The following is an 18,083-nucleotide window of genomic DNA, read 5'->3' on the forward strand; positions in this document are numbered from 1 at the left end:
TAAGTGGCTTCTGCTGTGCTGTCTATGGGTTTTATGAGTGCTATGACGCAATACAGAAGGTCTGCAGCAACTGCAATGTTTCTGATTACTTTTGAAGAATGCTTCTGGATATTACAAGAGCAACGTACAGAGAGATAAAAAAGAACACCTCCATAATTATTAATCTTGCTTCTAAGAGCTACATAGTTTTGCTGTTTACTACCCACGCTGCTATGCTCAGGATTGGAGGTCCATACTTGAATGAATTCATTAGTAATGTCAGAATATTAGACCTTTTCCATAGAAGACTCATTTCTGTTGTGCAACAATTTTCTGCCTTCAGTAGTTAGATATAGACTCTCAGTAAGACAATAATTTAGGAAATATTCCCTTAGGCTATTGTAGTATTTGCCCTGTGTAAATCAGAGATTCAATTAAGGAAATCTAATGGGATTACATCTGCATTTCTTTTCTTTCAATTATAATTTTATCATGTCTTACATTGAAAACTATGATCAAGTAAGCATGCAGTGCTGTTTTATTAATCTTTATTACACATTTGCTGCTTTACTTTTTAACCAAAGTGATTAGTGTACAAACAATGTAAAACATTTACATAAAAAATTCAAATGTCTTAAGTATCAAGAAAGTGTCCATTTTGTTGCAATACAATAAAGCTATTTAAAATATAGCTTTTTATTTTAGTTATTTGTGGTTAAAAACACGTAGCTTTACTTCAGTGAATCTTGAAGTTATTTGTATTCAGTATTAATTGTTCTGTATTTCAGGAGTAGAAGGGGTATAAGAACTCCAAAAGATCAAGCATAAATTTACTTCCCAAAGTTCACAGCAGGTCTCCAGAATCGGTGTTTCTTCTTGTTCACACACTTCACACTTCTTCACATTCTGAGAAAGTAAATACCCCTCAGTAGCCTATATGGATATCATTGTGTGCTGTTCCATACTAAGTCACCATTTAAATGGAAGGAAGATATTAAGCACAGTTTTCCATTAACTAAGCTTACTGAGCATGGCTGTTCATCAAAATAATTTAGAAAGACTTGTTGCTGGATGGGCTTAGGTGATCAGAAGATTATTTTTAATTGATTTTTGGCATTGGAGGTTTGTTTGTTTGAAAGACTAAAAATGAATTCCAGAGGGTTCACATTCTATGTTTATAAAACAAAGAAATCGTCCCAGAGTCTTTACGAAGACAAAATTCTCTTTGAAAGTTAATTCAGTAGAAAGTATTTCAATAGCAAAAATACATGAATCTCCAGACAAATGAGATGATCTCATAACAATTTTTTAATAATCTATTTTGATGAACAGAAATGTTCAGGAAATTCAGATGTAAGAAAACAAAACGTTAATAGATTTAATTTTGAAGATGAGAAGTTTTACCTAATTAAGAATTACTGTTTTGTTGGTCTTTCCGTTGTGCTAAGAGTTTCACATCATAAACCCTGTCTGTTTAATAAGTATGTGAAAACATCTGAAACAACATTGGTTAAGGATTGTTTTTCCTTGTTTGTCTTTACAAGGGAACAACATCTTTTAGGTTGCTTTTGCCTGGTTTATCTTGCTGATCAACTCTCTCCTCCTATTAGCTATGGTGTGCCAGTAATGCAGCAGGTTTGTTCTGGCTGCGATTTTAATTACAAAATGACTTACAGTGTGTCTTATAACCCTAGTCGTCTTGTTAATAAACAAGCTGTGTTTGGGAAGGTTTGCATGAATCAAGGAAAGGCGTATTTGGCTCTACATACTTTGCATATCAAGGGAAGTAGAGTATGGGAAACTAATCTGGGCATAAATTGGAAAAAGTGCAGACAATAGACATGGCCTTAGAACGAGTAAGAGAAAGAACTGATCCAGTATTGTGGAGAGAGGAAAAATTGTCGGTAACCATGTCTAGGATGTCATTTCTAAAACAGTTGCCAGTGGACAGGTGTCGGGCTAAAGCGCTGCTTCTCCTGAAGTCTATTGTAATAGCACAGAAGAGTTCAAACTTACGTTCAATAGTTTGATTCCCAGTGGTACTAGCCAGCTAGCAATTACAAGTAGCTAAATAGATTTATATGATCTGGTCTCAACATTGCTTTTTTAAGCTAATAAATTACACTCCTTTCTTATCTGTAAATTACAGTAGGGTCCTGATTCTTTGCTAAGATACAATACCTGGCGACTTATGAGTTTTAAATCATTCCCAGGAATGTCACATTGGCATTACAAATCAGACAACAGCCATTCCAGTGCATCTAGGGTGAAAGTACATTTTCTGGATCTTAGCAGTAAGCCTGATAATTAGGGAAGCAGCTACAGCAGCTGGCAGAGATCATCATAGGATGAATGAGCCTTATAGGCAACAATGCAGGTGGCACCTTTAAAGCATGGTGTCCAGAAGTATAGAGGGTCCTGAGGATGTCATCTTAGCTCAATAATGATCCCATTGTAATTTTAAAATGAAAAGATGTGGTAGGGTAACTAATGAAGCTTCTGAATTTTTAATTAAAAAGGGACCGAATTTTCCCTCTCCCTCACTTAATACCTAGCAAAATGACTTCTAAAATTTTGAATTTCAATAGAGCAAGTCCCCAGTGTGACTCTTCTAAGGTAAAGAATTCTACCACAATGGAGCAACAGGAGCAAATATCTGATATTTATGGCTGGGGGCATGTTTACTCTAGGAAATTGTTTCAAAATAACTTATTTAGAAATAATAACTCCCAAAATAACTATTTTGAAGTACAGGCAGTCCCCGACTTACGTGGATCCGACTTATGTCGGATCCGCACTTACGAACGGGGCTTTTCTCGCCCCGGAGCTCACAGGCGGCGGGTCGCCACCCGTGTCCTCCGGGGCGAGAAAAGCTTCTCCCGGTCTCCCTGGTCTGCTGGGGGTGGTCCAGCAAAGCCGCTGGACCCCCCCAGCAGAACAGGGACACACGAGCAAAGCCGCTGCCTGGCCGGCTTTGCTCCCGGGCAAATGAGCAAAGCCGCCCAGGTGGCGGCTTTGCTCTGGTGTCCCTGGTCTGCTGGGGGGGGGTCCAGCGGCTTTGCTGGACCCTCCCCCCAGCAGACCAGGGGGGCAGGAGCAAAGCCGCAGAGCACGCCCGCAGGGGGACAGCCCAAGCGCACCTGGGCTGTCCCGCTGCGGGTGTGCTCCAAGGTTTTGCTCCCCATCTCCCTGCAGACCAGGGAGACAGGGAGCAAAGCTGCGGAGCACGCCCGCAGCGGGACAGCCCGAGCGTGCCTGGACTGTCCCACTGCCCGCGTGCTCTGCGGCTTTGCTCCGCGTCTCCCAGGTCAGCAGACCAGGGAGACGGATCAAAGCCGTGGAGGACTTGGGCGGTCCCGCCACCCCCGTCTCCCTGGTCTGCTGGGGAGTGCACCCCTCCCCCAGCAGACCAGGCTTTTCTTGCCTACCCCTGCGGTACATCAGCTGGGGGCTGCCAGATTGGTCCCGCAGCGCCGCTCCGGACCAACCTGGCAGCACCCCAGCTGCTCTGCCCCAGGCGTCCTGATTCAGCCGCTGCTGGTCAGTTTCAGCAGCGGCTGAATCAGGACGCCTGGGGCAGAGCAGCTGGGGTGCTGCTGGGTTGCTCCAGTAGCGCCGAGGAGCTACGCTACTGGAGCAACCCAGCAGCACCCCAGCTGCTCTGCCCCAGGTGTCCCCAAGTCAGCTGCTGCTGAAACTGACCAGCGGCTGACTACAGGAAACCCGAGGCAGAGTTGCTCTGCCCCAGGCTTCCTGGAATCAGCCGCTGATCAGTTTCAGCAGCAGCTGACTTGGGGATGCCTGGGTTTCTTAAGCTGAATCTGTAAGTAAGTCAGAACTGGCATCCAGATTCAGCCGCGGTTGAAACTGATCAGTTTTAGCAGCGGCTGACACCAGTTCCGACTTACATACAGATTCAACTTAAGAACAAACCTACAGTCCCTATCTTGTACATAACCCGGGGACTGCCTGTAGCATGTCCACACTACAGAGAAGCCTCAAAATTAGTCATAGGCCTGCTCCCTTAGGCTACGTCTAGACAGCGGCATTCTTTCGGGATACCAGAAGTATTCCGAAATAGCTATTCCACATCTTTAAACATGCCCATTATTTTGGAATATATTTTAAAATAATGGGAGTGCTATTCTGGTGTCCCTGTAACCCTCATTCCATGAGGGTTAAGGGACTTGTTGGAATAGTGCTTTATTTAAAAAATGTTGAAATAAGCTTTTTTGAAATTACCTCAAAATAAGCTATGTACCGTATTTTCCGGCGTATAGGGCGACTGGGTGTATAAGACGACCCCCTATCTTTTTAATTAAAAGATAGGGTTTCATCTTATACCCCAGCGCCCCTCCGCCTCCTTTGCTCCCGGTGTCCGTGGTCTGCTGGAGATGGTCCCCAGCAGACCAGAGGCACCGGGAGCAAAGCCGCCAGGAGCGCCTGGGCTGCCCCCCCCCCCCCGCCGGAGCCCCTCCGCGGCTTTGAAAGCCTCGGGGGAAGCCGGCGGCGGGGCATCCCAGGCGCGCATGGGCTGCCCCCCCGCCGGAGCCCCTCCGCGGCTTTGAAAGCCTCGGGGGAAGCCGGCGGCGGGGCATCCCAGGCGCGCATGGGCTGCCCCGCCGCCGGCTTCCCCCGAGGCTTTCAAAGCCGCGGAGGGGCTCCGGCGGGGGGGCAGCCCATGCGCGCCTGGGATGCCCCGCCGCCGGCTTCCCCCGAGGCTTTCAAAGCCGCGGAGGGGCTCCGGCGGGGGGGCAGCCCATGAGCGCCTGGGATGCCCTGCCGCCGGCTTCCCCCGAGGCTTTCAAAGCCGCGGAGGGGCTCCGGCGGGGGGGCAGCCCATGCGCGCCTGGGATGCCCCGCCGCCGGCTTCCCCCGAGGCTTTCAAAGCCGCGGAGGGGCTCCGGCGGGGGGGCAGCCCATGCGCGCCTGGGATGCCCCGCCGCCGGCTTCCCCCGAGGCTTTCAAAGCCGCGGAGGGGCTCCGGCGGCGGGGCATCCGGCGTACAAGACGACCCCCGATTTTTGGGGGATGATTTTTAACTTCAGAGGTCGTCTTGTACGCCGGAATATACGGTAATTGGCTTAGAGCAAATTGCGTAGCCTATTTTGAGGTAAGGGTGCAATGTAGAAACACCCTGAATGAGGATGCGCTACCCCAACTTAGAGCCCCAGAAAGCACTGGGGAGTAATTACTTTGAATGACACTATGGAGTAGGTGTTTCAAAATAGCAGTGGAACATTCACACTATTGCTATTTCAAAATAACTATTTCAAAATAAACATTATTCCTTGTGGAAAGCAGTAGCTGTTATTTCAAAATAACCAGCCTGTTATTTCAAAATATCAGGCTTAGAAGTTTGGACGCTCTGCCTGTTATTTCAAAATAAGGGGAGTTATTTTGAAATAACTCCATTATGTTGACTAGGGCTAGGAAAAATACCATAGCCAAACAAAGTGAACAATGATTCTCTGAGAGTCTATGGGATTTTGTAGTAATCTTAGTTCAAGATGAGTCTAGATCTCCCTAATACGTTCACTGTTTATTTATTAGTCATTAGTTTGACCAATTTATTTACAACTCGGTATGCTTAAAAATAGACTAGTAGTAGAATATTTTCAGGAGATTTGTTTGAAAAATTATGATTAAAAGATTCAAAATACTAGGACATCAAAATTACTCTATTTTAAAATTATTCTCCATCTCCCTTGATTTATCAGCCTATGTATTCTCAGCCTAGCAAATATTTCCCAATTCCAGATTCACAGATAGACATTTTCCCTGCTCAAACATACACAACTTTGGCAGGTATCAGACCTACATACAGCCCCAGCAGCTAAAGAGGGCCCCCATTTTCTTTTTTTTATTATATGAACATGTCTGTTTTAGTAGGGTGAAAGGGAATATTCCTGCTTAGAACTACAGTGAGCTGGCACTGGCAGAGGTATGAAATTGGGTAGAGAGAGGGCATGGAAGAGGACAGAACTGTAATTGAGCCCTGGAGTTGGGCCACTTTGCAGATAATCAAGTTTGGAAAAAGCAGTAGAAATAGGTAAAAAGAAGCTTATGATAGAAAGCCAGGCACTAGACTGCTGTTGGAAAATGAGGACCAGCTCAAGCCTTAGAGCAAAGGAAATCTGAGGAGCTTCACAAAACAAAACTTTCTGTTCTGGTAAAATCTTAGCATGCACAGCACAAAGAATTTTAAACTAACGCTCATGCTTTCACTAGTTTGTGCTGAGCTCTTTCACAGGAAGCAACCTTGCACTCTATTAATTCAGAATTTTACGGAAAACAAAAGCAAGCCCTAATGGGGAAAAAATCAGTTAAGTTTACCAAGTAGAATTCAGTAGAAGATGCACTATTAATATGGATATGTGTGTGTGGGGGGGGGGGGAGGGAATCTCACTTTAACATGTAATTTGATTATGATTTCCACAGTTTAAAGTACACCCAAGACAAATCTGAACACCCTATTTACATACAGAGACCTACACTTCAAAACCGTCCAATACCTAAATAATTTAGTGAAACACTCACACTAATTACAAAACGTAAATGATTCTTATTCATTCATCATACAATGTTCAGTAAAAGGCAAATTCCAAGTTGTGAGTAACCATGAAACCTTGGGGTCAGTTGGAAGAGGATGCATAGTAAGTCTGTGTATGCACACAGCCTGGTCTCGGGTGTAGTATACAGCAGCAGCCATTTTGTCAGCTGCATGCAGAGAGGACCTATTCCCATTCACTATAGCTACAGCTCCACTATGAACTGGGGGTGGGGGAGTTCATAGTTTATGTAGAGGTATCCACAGTACCTCCACTTGAGCCAGTGCACTAGAAATAGCATTGTAGCTAGTATGGGTATGGCTAGTATCAGATGGATTGTTTGCTTTATGACAGGGATGGTGGCTTTGTGAGTATCAAAGGAATCTGGGTTGGTTTGTGTCGGGAGACAAGCCCATGCCTACCATCATATGTTATGTAAAACCATTATTTTTAGCACAGTAGCTCAAGCAGAGCTAACATGGGTAACTCAGTATGCAGTAGAAATCAGACCCACAACTCTAAGTGTAAACGTCACCTAAAAAAGCAGCCAACATAAGAGGTGTCAGTATTGACTCAAGCTTCTGTAGGAGTCCTCTATTTTAGGAGAATTCTTGGTGGTACAGAACCACCTAATTTAAGTCATCTTTCCTCTGGAAAATGCACACAGTAGACTTATCAGCTGAGCATTAGCGTGGTACATTAATACCCCACTCTTATTCTTGCTAATGTTATAAAAGTGTAGTTACTCAGAGGGACAAGATCCAAAAAACAGACACTTTACCATTTCAAGACTATCTAAATGAATCTCTCCCAAATTTCTCTTTAGGATCCATTATTGATATATATCCAAATAGCACTTTTCTTGCTGAAATAATCCTATATATATTTAATTAGACAAAACATTAGAGCTAAAGTTAAATATGTAAACATAACTTATGTTGTTATGATTAAAAGAGGGCCATTATATTTAACAGGAAGTACTTGTGTGATAACCATCAAATTTGACACTGCTATGCAAATAAGCACATACACACTCTATTATCCAAACCTTGTTTAAAAGGCCTGGGAAGCACCCATTAAAATGAAAGAGGAAATACTGTTATTTTCAGTGGAAGTTTGGAGTGAACCCTTAAAAAGTAACACAACTCTAGGAACAGATGTTTGTGTGTTGGCTATTGAGAATGTTTCTGTAGGTGCTATGGGTAGTGTCAGATTGTTTGCTCTATGACAGAGGTGGAGGGCCTTTCTCGGTTGGGAGCCACTGGCCCATCGAAAAAAATCAGTCAGGGGACACACAAAAATAAGAAGCCCCCGCTCCCCAAAAAAACCCTAATCCTCACCTCCCAAGTGACAAGTAAGAAAACAAACATAAAAAAGTTCATGGACATGGCTTCCACTCACATAACCTGGGGCACAGGTGCTCAGAGACTTGCAGCAGGCTGTAGCACTAGCCATGGGCCAGATCAAGATAAGCCAGGAACCAGATCTGACTTGCAGGCCATATTTTCCCCACCTTTGCTCCATGATCTTCCGTTACCACCTATTGGTTTCTAGATAAAATTGATGGCATTGTTTTTAACCTATTATAAAAGCAGCAAAAGGCCTGGACATACTTACCTGAGACCACATCTTACCACATGGCACAGATAATATTGGGTCTGGAACTCCCTTTGAATAAAATAAGGACTACTGGTGGCATGATCTCTCTTAGTCTCTTTGATTCTGGAGGTCACTCCAACCACTTCATCTAACATACACAGAATCTGCTAAACTTTAAGGCATCGTGCAAATCCTAATTATTTGGCATTGGAGGAAGGAATAATATTTTAATGTCTTTTTTTCTGTATCACTGTGACTGATTGGGAGGAGGTTGCTTAAACTGAGGAAGTTGTGCACTTTAAATGGGCTAAATGTTGACGAGGGCTAGTGCTGTGAATAGATTATCTAAGAAATATCAATATAAAATAGTTTGACAGGAAGTGATATACTATAAACCATTGAAACTGTAGATACATATTAGTGTGATGCAGAGATGACAAACTGTAATCTCAGGACATAAATAGGATGAGTTTTTCAAAGCAGCATAGGTACCCACACAAATCAAATTAACTTCAATTTTCAAATTATAAAAGCCAACTAGTAGATTTAGCCACACAAGTTTCATTAAAATGAATGTAATTCATTGGATTAAAACTGATAGTTAGCTTTGAAAATTTCAAACCTTATATCCAAAAAATTCTAGATTTGTTGTATGATTTTAGGCCGAGGTCCATAAAAGGATTTTGAGGGCTCCACACTCAGCATTACAACACTTAACTTTTAGGCACCTATCTATCCACTGTAATCCAGAAACCCCTGGTTAGATACCTAGGCTCCCTATACAATACTCAGATAGAGAGAAGCATCTGGGAATGGGATCCACCAAAAACAAAAAAAAGTATACTTAGCAAGGATTCACCTAACCTGGCCAAAAACAGATGCTAACTAGACAGGTCAGTCCTAAATCTTGCCCCATCTTAGGGAGTTAAGCACCAAGCTAGAGGGCGATACCTATCCAAGTTTGAGATTCACAAAAATCTGAAGTCAGGTGACACAGCCATTTTTTATGAGAATGGTAGTGGTGCATGCCCACTGGCCACAAAAAAAAGCCACGGCAGGAGGAGAAGGATGTAGTGCATATGAAGTCCTAGGGAGCTTTTACAGGAAAAATTAGTGAGTATAGGCACCTAAGATTAGGAGGCATCTTAGTGCAATGAGAGGAAGTCTGAATAACAGTGGCACCTAACCTGACTGTTAGCTAAGTCCCTTTGTGAATCTGGACTGTTGTCTTAAAGAATGACAAACATTGGTCTTTCCAATATACCATTTTCCAGCTTTGGAAAATTCTGCTTAGCTTCCATTTAGCTCCCTAGCCCAGGCTAGACCTTCTTAAGCCACATTTGAACTTCCTAAGAGTTGGTTCACTCTCTTATTGAAAAGTATCTATGAGGCATATCAGAAGCCTTTAATTCTGGAAGAGATGGGCATTTTCAGTCCTACGACTCTCATTTTGTATTTGATCATTGCCGGCAACTTGTTCTCCAGTGAAGTCAATGGGATTTAAAGTTATGCTTAAATCTTTCACTTAAACAGAGCCTCATTATTTTAAAGTTCCATTGTTTCCAGTATTGTAAGAAACCAAGATCAGAGTTTACATGAATACAAAACTTACTTATCTTTAGTAGGTGGCCTCTCTGGGACAGCTTGGAGCATAAGCCAAGATTTATATCACAACATTTCTTTCAATACCTTTAGCTGAGAAAATAAGACCTCAGGGTGCAATTTTCAAAGGCATGCCTAATACATTTAGGCTCTTCTGGAAATCCTACTTTCAGTCTTTCATGTTTACAGGCCATCATATATCAATGCCTAAATTTTCAGGAAAGGAAAGGGTTCCTTATTCTCCACCACTGCCCACCCGTCATCTTTTTGACCAACAGAATACAGATGGCAGTAAATATTACGAGACAGCCAGCACTCTCTTGATATAAACAGTGTAGTCCTACGGCATCTTAAAGCCTCCAGATGTTTGTACAGATTTAATATAATACAATTATTAAGTAAAAATATTAAACGGAGCAATGCATATAAACATGTAAATACTACGATTTTAAATTGCATATAATGTGTGTGTGTGTGTGTGCATGTTCTCACTTGCTGAAAGCTCTTTTTTTTTTGGTCTTATGTGTTCTGGGAAGACTCAATGTGTGCAGCTATAGGCATGTGGATTATTGTGTTATTTCCAGCATACACTATATATAAAATTGAGCTTAACTGTTCAGCTAACTTGAAAATTGCAGCTCTATTAGATTTTAAGTAACAATTGTCCATCTGATACAGGAGGAGAAAGGAGGGTGTTTATTTTCTTCCAACAGCCAAAAGGTGATCATACTTATAAAATTTGTTGAGATTGTCCAAGAAAGTGTGTAAAATACTCATCCATCACTGTAAGCCCCTGGTCAGGGAGTGACAGTGCAGTAAATATCTTCAGCAGCCGTCTTGGAATGTACAAGCTGTTTTCGGTAGGAATTTTCAGCACTCACATAAAACACACTGTCATGAGTGACTGCCTATGCTCCAAAGTCATTACTATTGGGATGATGGAACATCTTTCAGCGAATAACCAAAAACTTTAAATGTCATGTCAAGTTTGTTGAAGCCATTTTCAAGCCTTGTTCAAGGTTACATGAATATTGAGTGTTCCTGTTTTTAAAAAGTATAAGATCTATGCAAGGGATCACTCAAATGGCTGGTAGATAGAAGGATCACTTGATTTAAACAAAAAATAAAAGAAATTTGTCTAGTCCTCTCTGGGAAAGTCAATCAAGCAGAATCAATTTATTTATAGATTATTGATCAATTTACTTATCAGCCAGAGCAACTCATTCTTATAACTGGTGAGATAAGTCAAGATGGCTGTCACTTAGTTGTACATAGCCACAAAGAGACCAGAAAGGAAAAAAAGTAGATTATCTTACATGATTATATTACAAAACAGTTTTGATTTATTTAACATTTTAAAAATTTGTCTGACAAATTCTAACATAAAAATAAGACACACTGTGTGTGATGTAATATCTTTTATTGGCTCATCTGCAGCTGGTTAAAAAGATAAACTTCTGAGTTCCACTGATCTCTTCTTCATGTCTCTGAAAGGTAATCCGAGTGTCACAAATAAGTACAAAGTGGAACGGACTGTTAAACATAAGGAGCTAACACATCACAGGAAACCATTCAAAATGAAGTGAGCAATTATCAAGTTAGCTCACTAACTTTTTATCAAGTTAGCTCACTAATAATTATCAAGTTCTAGGTCAAAGGAGAGTTAGTGGGTTACAGATTGTGGTAATGTGACAAGAATCTAGTCTCTATTGAGTTAATGATTTTTAATGTCTATAAGAGATATGTGTGAAGGATTGGATCACAGAAATCCCTTTGATTTGCTGATCAAGGACTGATCCCATCTTTCTGCCCTAAGGGGCTCCCCACCACTCTGTCCTGCTAGACCAGAAGCTCTGGTCGCCCCCAGACAAGGCACAAAGTTGGGATTACCACCCTGCTGCAGAACAACACATGCAGAACCAGTTCAGCCCTGAGAAGTCTCAGCTGTAGGGTCATTTGCAGTGCCCAGGAATAAAACCCTCAAAAGGGACCAAAACCCCAAATAAATTGGTCTAACCCTATGTAAAATTTTATACAGAGAAAGCTCGTAAACATGTTTACCCCCTTTAACAATGAAAAAGAAAGATGCACAGTGGTTTACAGTGGACTTAATGATAAGAATGTTTTTATGAAGTACAAAAAGTAGGATTTCAGTGATTGCAAGTGAAAACAGACAGAGGGAAAGTAAGTTACTATGTTAAAATAAAAGATGCCAGCTAGTTCTAATCCACTACGAAACTTGTGTATAAATTCTTAACCTAAACAGTTGTTCTTATTTCAGGCCACAATTGAACAACTTCTGACTTGGGCCCAGTAGTTTTGCCTTTACCCTCTTGCTATAGTTCTTTGTTGCCAAGTTTCTGTGTGTATCCTCTTAGGGTGGGAAGGCAATTTCAAAAGCCAGCTGAAGACCTGGTTGCTTTCCATTGCTTAAATAGACTTTCTCCCAGAGTGGGGACCCTTTTTCAGTCTCCCTATCCCCATGGAAGAGTACCAGATTCAAGATGGATTCCAGTACCAAGTGGCATGATCACATATATTGCTGGGACCAATCACAGTTTGGGATTACAGGAAGAGTACAATTAATCAGGGTCATTTGTTTGAGTACTGAGCCATCAAATTCCTAAAGCATCATTAATGGCCTTCATTACACGTTTAGAATTAGAACCCAATTCACTTAATATTTCTAACTTCATATACAAGAAAGATAAATTGATACATGCACAAAAATAAAATATACACATTCAGCAGATTATAACTTTAAAACTGATGTTACATAATGCATTTTGCATAAAACATCTTTGAGTTATGCATATTGATAAGCCAGTGTTCATAAAGCATTTAGAAACATAAATGTAAGCGACAAAGCTCACCTTCTGAAGGTGTTTTGTGGGTTTTCTTTGAGGAGAGAGACTGAGGGTACATCCACACTAGCCCCTTAGATTGATCTAGGGAGGCTAATGAGGGTGAGTGGAATTGCAAATCAAGCCCGGGATTTAAATATCCCGTTCTTGATTTGCATGTTCCCGGCCAGTTGCCATTTTTAGAAATTGACTAGCCCCAAGTAACTTCCCACGTCTACACGTGGCAGTGAAACGGGATTCCGATTTAAAGCCCCTAAATAAATAATAAATTAGGAATACCACCTAATTTGATTTAGGGCTTTATTTCGGAATCCCATTTCACTGTCACATGAAGACGTGGGCAGTTACTTTGGGCTAGTCAATTTCTAAATATTTAAATCCCGGGCTTGATTTGCAGTTCCGGTCGCCCTCATTAGCCTCCCTAGATCGATCTAGGGGGCTAGTGTAGACGTACCCTGAGAGCTCAGATATGGAATGATTGTTTTGTGAAAAGTATTCCCTACAATTGATATAGTGTTTTTGTCTTTTATCATTTTTATATACGAGTTTATTTGGCAGCATAGTGATCATATGATTTCCTCCACATAGTTACTGTTGGGGCATTTAATGCACTGGATGAGATACACCACATGTTGTGACAGCCATGTGTAGGAACCCTTCAGCTTGAAAGGAGTGCTGTGGGAGCATATTGATCATTGTAGCAGTGGAAGTTTGGGTGCAGGTTTTGCATCTTATATTATGGCAGGGCCTGATGCTTCTTTGAGTTGCTGAGTCCTGGTCTGTGAGGAACTGGCTTCTGATGGTAAGGTTGATGACTTGTGTGGGGGTTGTTTGAATGCCGGAAAAGGGTTTCAGAAAAGAATGCTTTCAAATATGGGTTGGAATTGTTTAATGATACTCTGTATGGGTTCCATCATGGGTGATAGATGGTAACGAGGGGTGTGTAGTCAATGAGTTGTTTCTGTATCAAAGCCGGTTCTGCCAGTGAATCTGGTTCGCTGGTAGAGTGTCCTTGTTTAGTGAAGGCAGTTTTAGGTTTGTTAAGGTATCTATCCTGAATTCCAACTTTGTCTATTTTTTGGAATCTTTCTGTATTGAAAAATATAACTAGAGCAATGTCTTTGTTTAGCAATAAGGTGAGACTTCTATTTTCTTCTCTTCTACAGAGAACCAGAAAACACAACTAGAAAAGTCACATTCACATCACAATATTGATTTCAATTTCACAAGGACTCCAATCACCAAGGAGCATAACTATGACTTGGAAACGAATTCCTCTATAACAAGGAGCAAGGCTGTTGGAAGAAAGGAGACATACAATGGAGAAAGCAACAAAGAAAAGGAAATGGAGTTTGTTGGCTCAGCTTCCAAAGGAGAAGTTGTTCCTGAAGTAGAGGCTTTGCTGGCAAGATTACGAGCATTGTAAGTTAATCTTATAAAACTGATTAAGCAATCACTAAAGAGAAGCTATAATAAGCTGCTACATTTTAAAAATACACATTAATTTTGCATGACTGACATTTACACACGTCTGTATTCCAAACTTCACATACTTTATATCCAAAACACAAATATGTGATGCTTTTCCTAGGAATTTGAGCCCGTGGTTTATGCATAACTAATAAGCATATAACTATAAACTACCTACTGACAGTTTGTTCTAATGTGTCTGGAGCAACAGATGCTAAATTACCCCAAGAGACAATTACTTTATTGTCCAGGTTTCCGAACAATGTTATAAGAACTTTTCTCCACCACACACAATACATTTTAAATAATTTCAACAATCATGTTTGGTTGCATATTTTTCTATTTTATTTCTAAGTCTTACTACCAATGTAATTTTTAGCACCTACAAAAGTTCACTATTGTATCATACTAAATGCTTAGGGAGGAAAATGTATACTATGTAAATTTCTCCATATTTTAATTCACTTTAATCTAAATAAAAACACCAAAGAATGCTTAATAGTTTATGCATTAGCAAAATGGTAAAATGAACAGAAGCTTACATCTATATAAGAAATGTATTTTATGTATGACTGATATTTCATTGCCCTTAAACTTGTTTTTATGATTGTATAAAACCAATGTACAAAAGTTGTATGAATATAGTGTTGCAATTGTGCACATAGGATATTTCATAAGAAGCTACCAAAGGAATTGTTTCACTACCTTTGCAAGAGGAAACATAATACTGCAATAATAATATAAGGAACACCTAATGGCAAAGACATCTACAACTGGTTTTCGACAAACAAGTTTAATAGTAGCATGTACAAGATCATTTGCTGGCACAGGAGGAATCTCACACATAATTGCCTCTCCATTTTGACACAAGTCTTTGTACACTGTTACATGTTCACTAACCTATTATTGTTTATACACACCCACTACAAAAGCTTGCTACCAATACTATCAACTTGGAATCTACTATTAGGACATTTGATCCTTTATTTTAAAGTTTCTAATAATCAGAATGTATTCAGTGACACATTGCTTTTCAAATACTCTTATTTTTCTTTATAAATGAATCAATTAGCCAATGTTTCAAAGTTCCGGTGCTCTTTATTTCCTTGCTTAAATTGCCTTCTTATTTCCAGCAAAAAAATAATAAACTTAATTAATTAGAACTCTGAAACTGACCTGTTTATGTACATTAGGGCATGGAGTATTTTTCGTTCATCACAGGCATGAGTCTTATGTTTCAGGGGCTGCTGAAACTACCATTATACCAGCTTGTTATATGCCCCTCCTCCAGCCATACTTTTTAGTACAATTTAATGTAAAGCATAGCAGAGAAATCCTCCCAAACCTAGGATTTCAGTTTGTCAGATTTTCAGTGCCATTTAAGAACCATGGAAGGAGTAACCATATTGAGGAAGCAGTTTGCTGTCTCCCATTAGCATCAAAGAGCTGTGGATCAGTGTTTAATGCATGTTCCTGGATGGACAGCTGCTGCTAGTCCAAAAAATGGACTGGAATACTGAATTCATGGGGAGATGAATTTAATGTCCAACTAAACCTAACTATTAGGATTAAATAGCTCCCTGCTCCTTCCCAGTTATCAGGAGTTGATACCCATCACCTCCACTTAGCCTAACACTGGAATTTCATGGGTAAAGAGTGAATTTAAGACTAAACAGGACAGATATTCATGTGTGATTTTACTCTAAAGGAATAAAAAATATTTTTCTTACTTTTGGCAGACTTAAGTAAATGGGGTACCAACGCTTTCCTTCTGAGGAAGAAAAATTCACTAATCTTTAGGTGGCTTATGCTGCTAATGATAAGATCCGTCCCCCCCAAAAAAACCCTCTTGTACATAATAATAAAGGTTGGATGTAGAGAGTAGAAGTAGCAACAGAGAACTGCAGCAGAACTGACCTTTTGGATGGAGATTCAAATGCAAGTTCTTCTTAAGCAAAATCATTTATTCATTTGAATTAGGAGGTAATAGCACAAAAAACTGACACAATTCAGTCCATTTGACAGTGTATGTTCCAGATGGACAAAGCATTCATCTAGGATGGAGACCAAATTATACCTTCTGTTTCTTAACAGTCTTTATTTTATGTAAAGTTTAAAATCTTGGCAAGATAATATGGATTAGTAAATTATAGCTGCATTTTTAAAGAGAAGAGAACTGGTAGCAGTCTAGAAGCTTCCAATCTTCAACCAAACAAACTTTTTTGTCTTTCTACTTCATCTTGATGGCTAGCAACTTTATAGTTTTGGTTAGCTGAGCTATAAGTGAGTAGTTATCATATATTATCTCAATGGCTCTTTATTGTGTACCATCATAATTCAGTTAAATTAGAATTGTCCAGTTATACCAGATGGACTGAATAATTCTAGATGACACTACATTTTATTCTGCAGTTTACCACTTTAATTAAACAATCGCCTACCTACTTATAATTAAGCAAATGTTTAGGATTGAGAGTGTATTTTTATAACTATTGCTATGGAACATTTAGTTTGGCATACAGTGAGGGGTTTTTTTTCAGAATGACAAGTTTTATTTGGCTAAAACGTAAATATGACTAAAAAAACAGACACCTCCATTGATTTTCTGTGGCGTCATATTACTCATTAGACATATTAGGCCTCAACAACCCAGTACTAAGCACTAGTGGGTTATTTCTTTTGTGGTTGAGGGGGCATTCTTTTATTTTTTTTTTTAATCATGGCACAACTGGCTGTGTTAGAGTAGTGATTTAGGTTCACTGTCAATAATAGTTTATGGTGCACAATTTGCTGCTCAACCCAGCAGATAAACAGTGGTTCCCAACCTTTTTGATACCGTTGACTAGCAAACCTATTCACAAACATTTGATGAGCCAGTAGCATCTTATTTGCATGTTTATATATTCATTATGCAAATGATAAATATGCAAATAAAACCTTGCCAGCCCACCAAAAGCTGAGCCCCCACAGCCCTAACTCATAGAGCCCCTGACCCTTCCACTACCCCCCAGCACCAGCCACTGACCCCACAATCCCCTGCACCCAACTCCTCAGAGCCCCCCAGTGCCAGCCCCCCAGCTCTTAGTTCCCCCACCAGACCCCCCCATACTAGCCTTCTGTTCCCAGAGCCCTATGGCACCCAACCCCCAGAGCCTACCCCAGTGCCAGTCCCCAATATTAGCCTCATCCCCAGAGCCCCCCAGTGCCAATCCTGCCCCCATAACCTCCCCCACTATTCAGCCTCCAGAGCCCCCAACACTAGCCCCGCCCCTGAAGTCCCCAGTGCTTGCCCTGCCCCCTCATCTAGCCCTGTGATACTGCCCAAGTTGAAGTATCCCTGGGGGTGGGAAACACCACCCATCACCTCCCCTCCCACCGTGGCTGTTGGGAGAGGAGTGTCCTGCCCCACCTCTCAGCCAACCTGCAGGGTTAGTGTATCATTCAGTGGCTCCCTACTTAGGTACAGCTTTTGTGCTACTGATTAGCATGTCTCAAGAATCCATTTTGCAATATTTTTTGAAATGGTGCTTCTACATTCTCCACTAGGCAGTTCCTCGCATTTTTTCTGCTACGCCTTTTCATCTGATTCAGGAGAACAGACCTGCCTACTACATTGTCTTAACATAAAATATGCAGTATTATAAGTGGTTCATTTCCACCTTGTATTGCTTGTGTCATTAAACTACTTTCTTCACTGGTGTCCTCCTATTTGGGATCAGAGAAATTCATGAAGGCACTAATGATTTGTGTCACCATCCCAGGATATCGCTAACGGCATATTTGTCATGGATTAGTTCCAGGAAGGGGACTAAGGCCTCATCTACGCTACACAGTTTTCTCAACAAAAGTCAGTTTTCATTTCTGTTCTTCAAATTTCTTGAATCCTGCATTATGTTTTTGAGCCTATTCTCTTATAACAACACAATAGACTTAAATCAGAGGCCTACATGAAAGGGAGAACCTTGCTAATAAAAACAAAATATACTCAACAGCCTGAAAATATTGAAGCATCATTTCA

At 40.8% G+C, this 18,083-nt stretch overlaps 1 protein-coding gene across 2 annotated transcripts in view; it reads left to right on the plus strand.

The window, feature by feature from the left end:
• Window positions 1-17,263, plus strand: part of DIAPH3 (diaphanous related formin 3) — a 463,148-nt gene extending 445,885 nt beyond the window's left edge. Inside the window, exon 27 of one of the 2 annotated variants that reach the window (XM_075918921.2) lies at window positions 13,762-17,263. In XM_075918921.2, the coding sequence (XP_075775036.2) occupies window positions 13,762-14,021 (260 nt within the window). In that variant the 3' untranslated portion in view covers window positions 14,022-17,263. The remainder of the gene's footprint in view (window positions 1-13,761) is intronic. The other variant, XM_006113561.5, reaches the window with a different exon arrangement.
• Window positions 17,264-18,083: the final 820 nt, after the last annotated feature.

Source organism: Pelodiscus sinensis, chromosome 1 (genome assembly GCF_052426305.1).
Source record: "Pelodiscus sinensis isolate ZL-2025 chromosome 1, ASM5242630v1, whole genome shotgun sequence".
Lineage (NCBI taxonomy): Eukaryota > Metazoa > Chordata > Testudines > Trionychidae > Pelodiscus > Pelodiscus sinensis.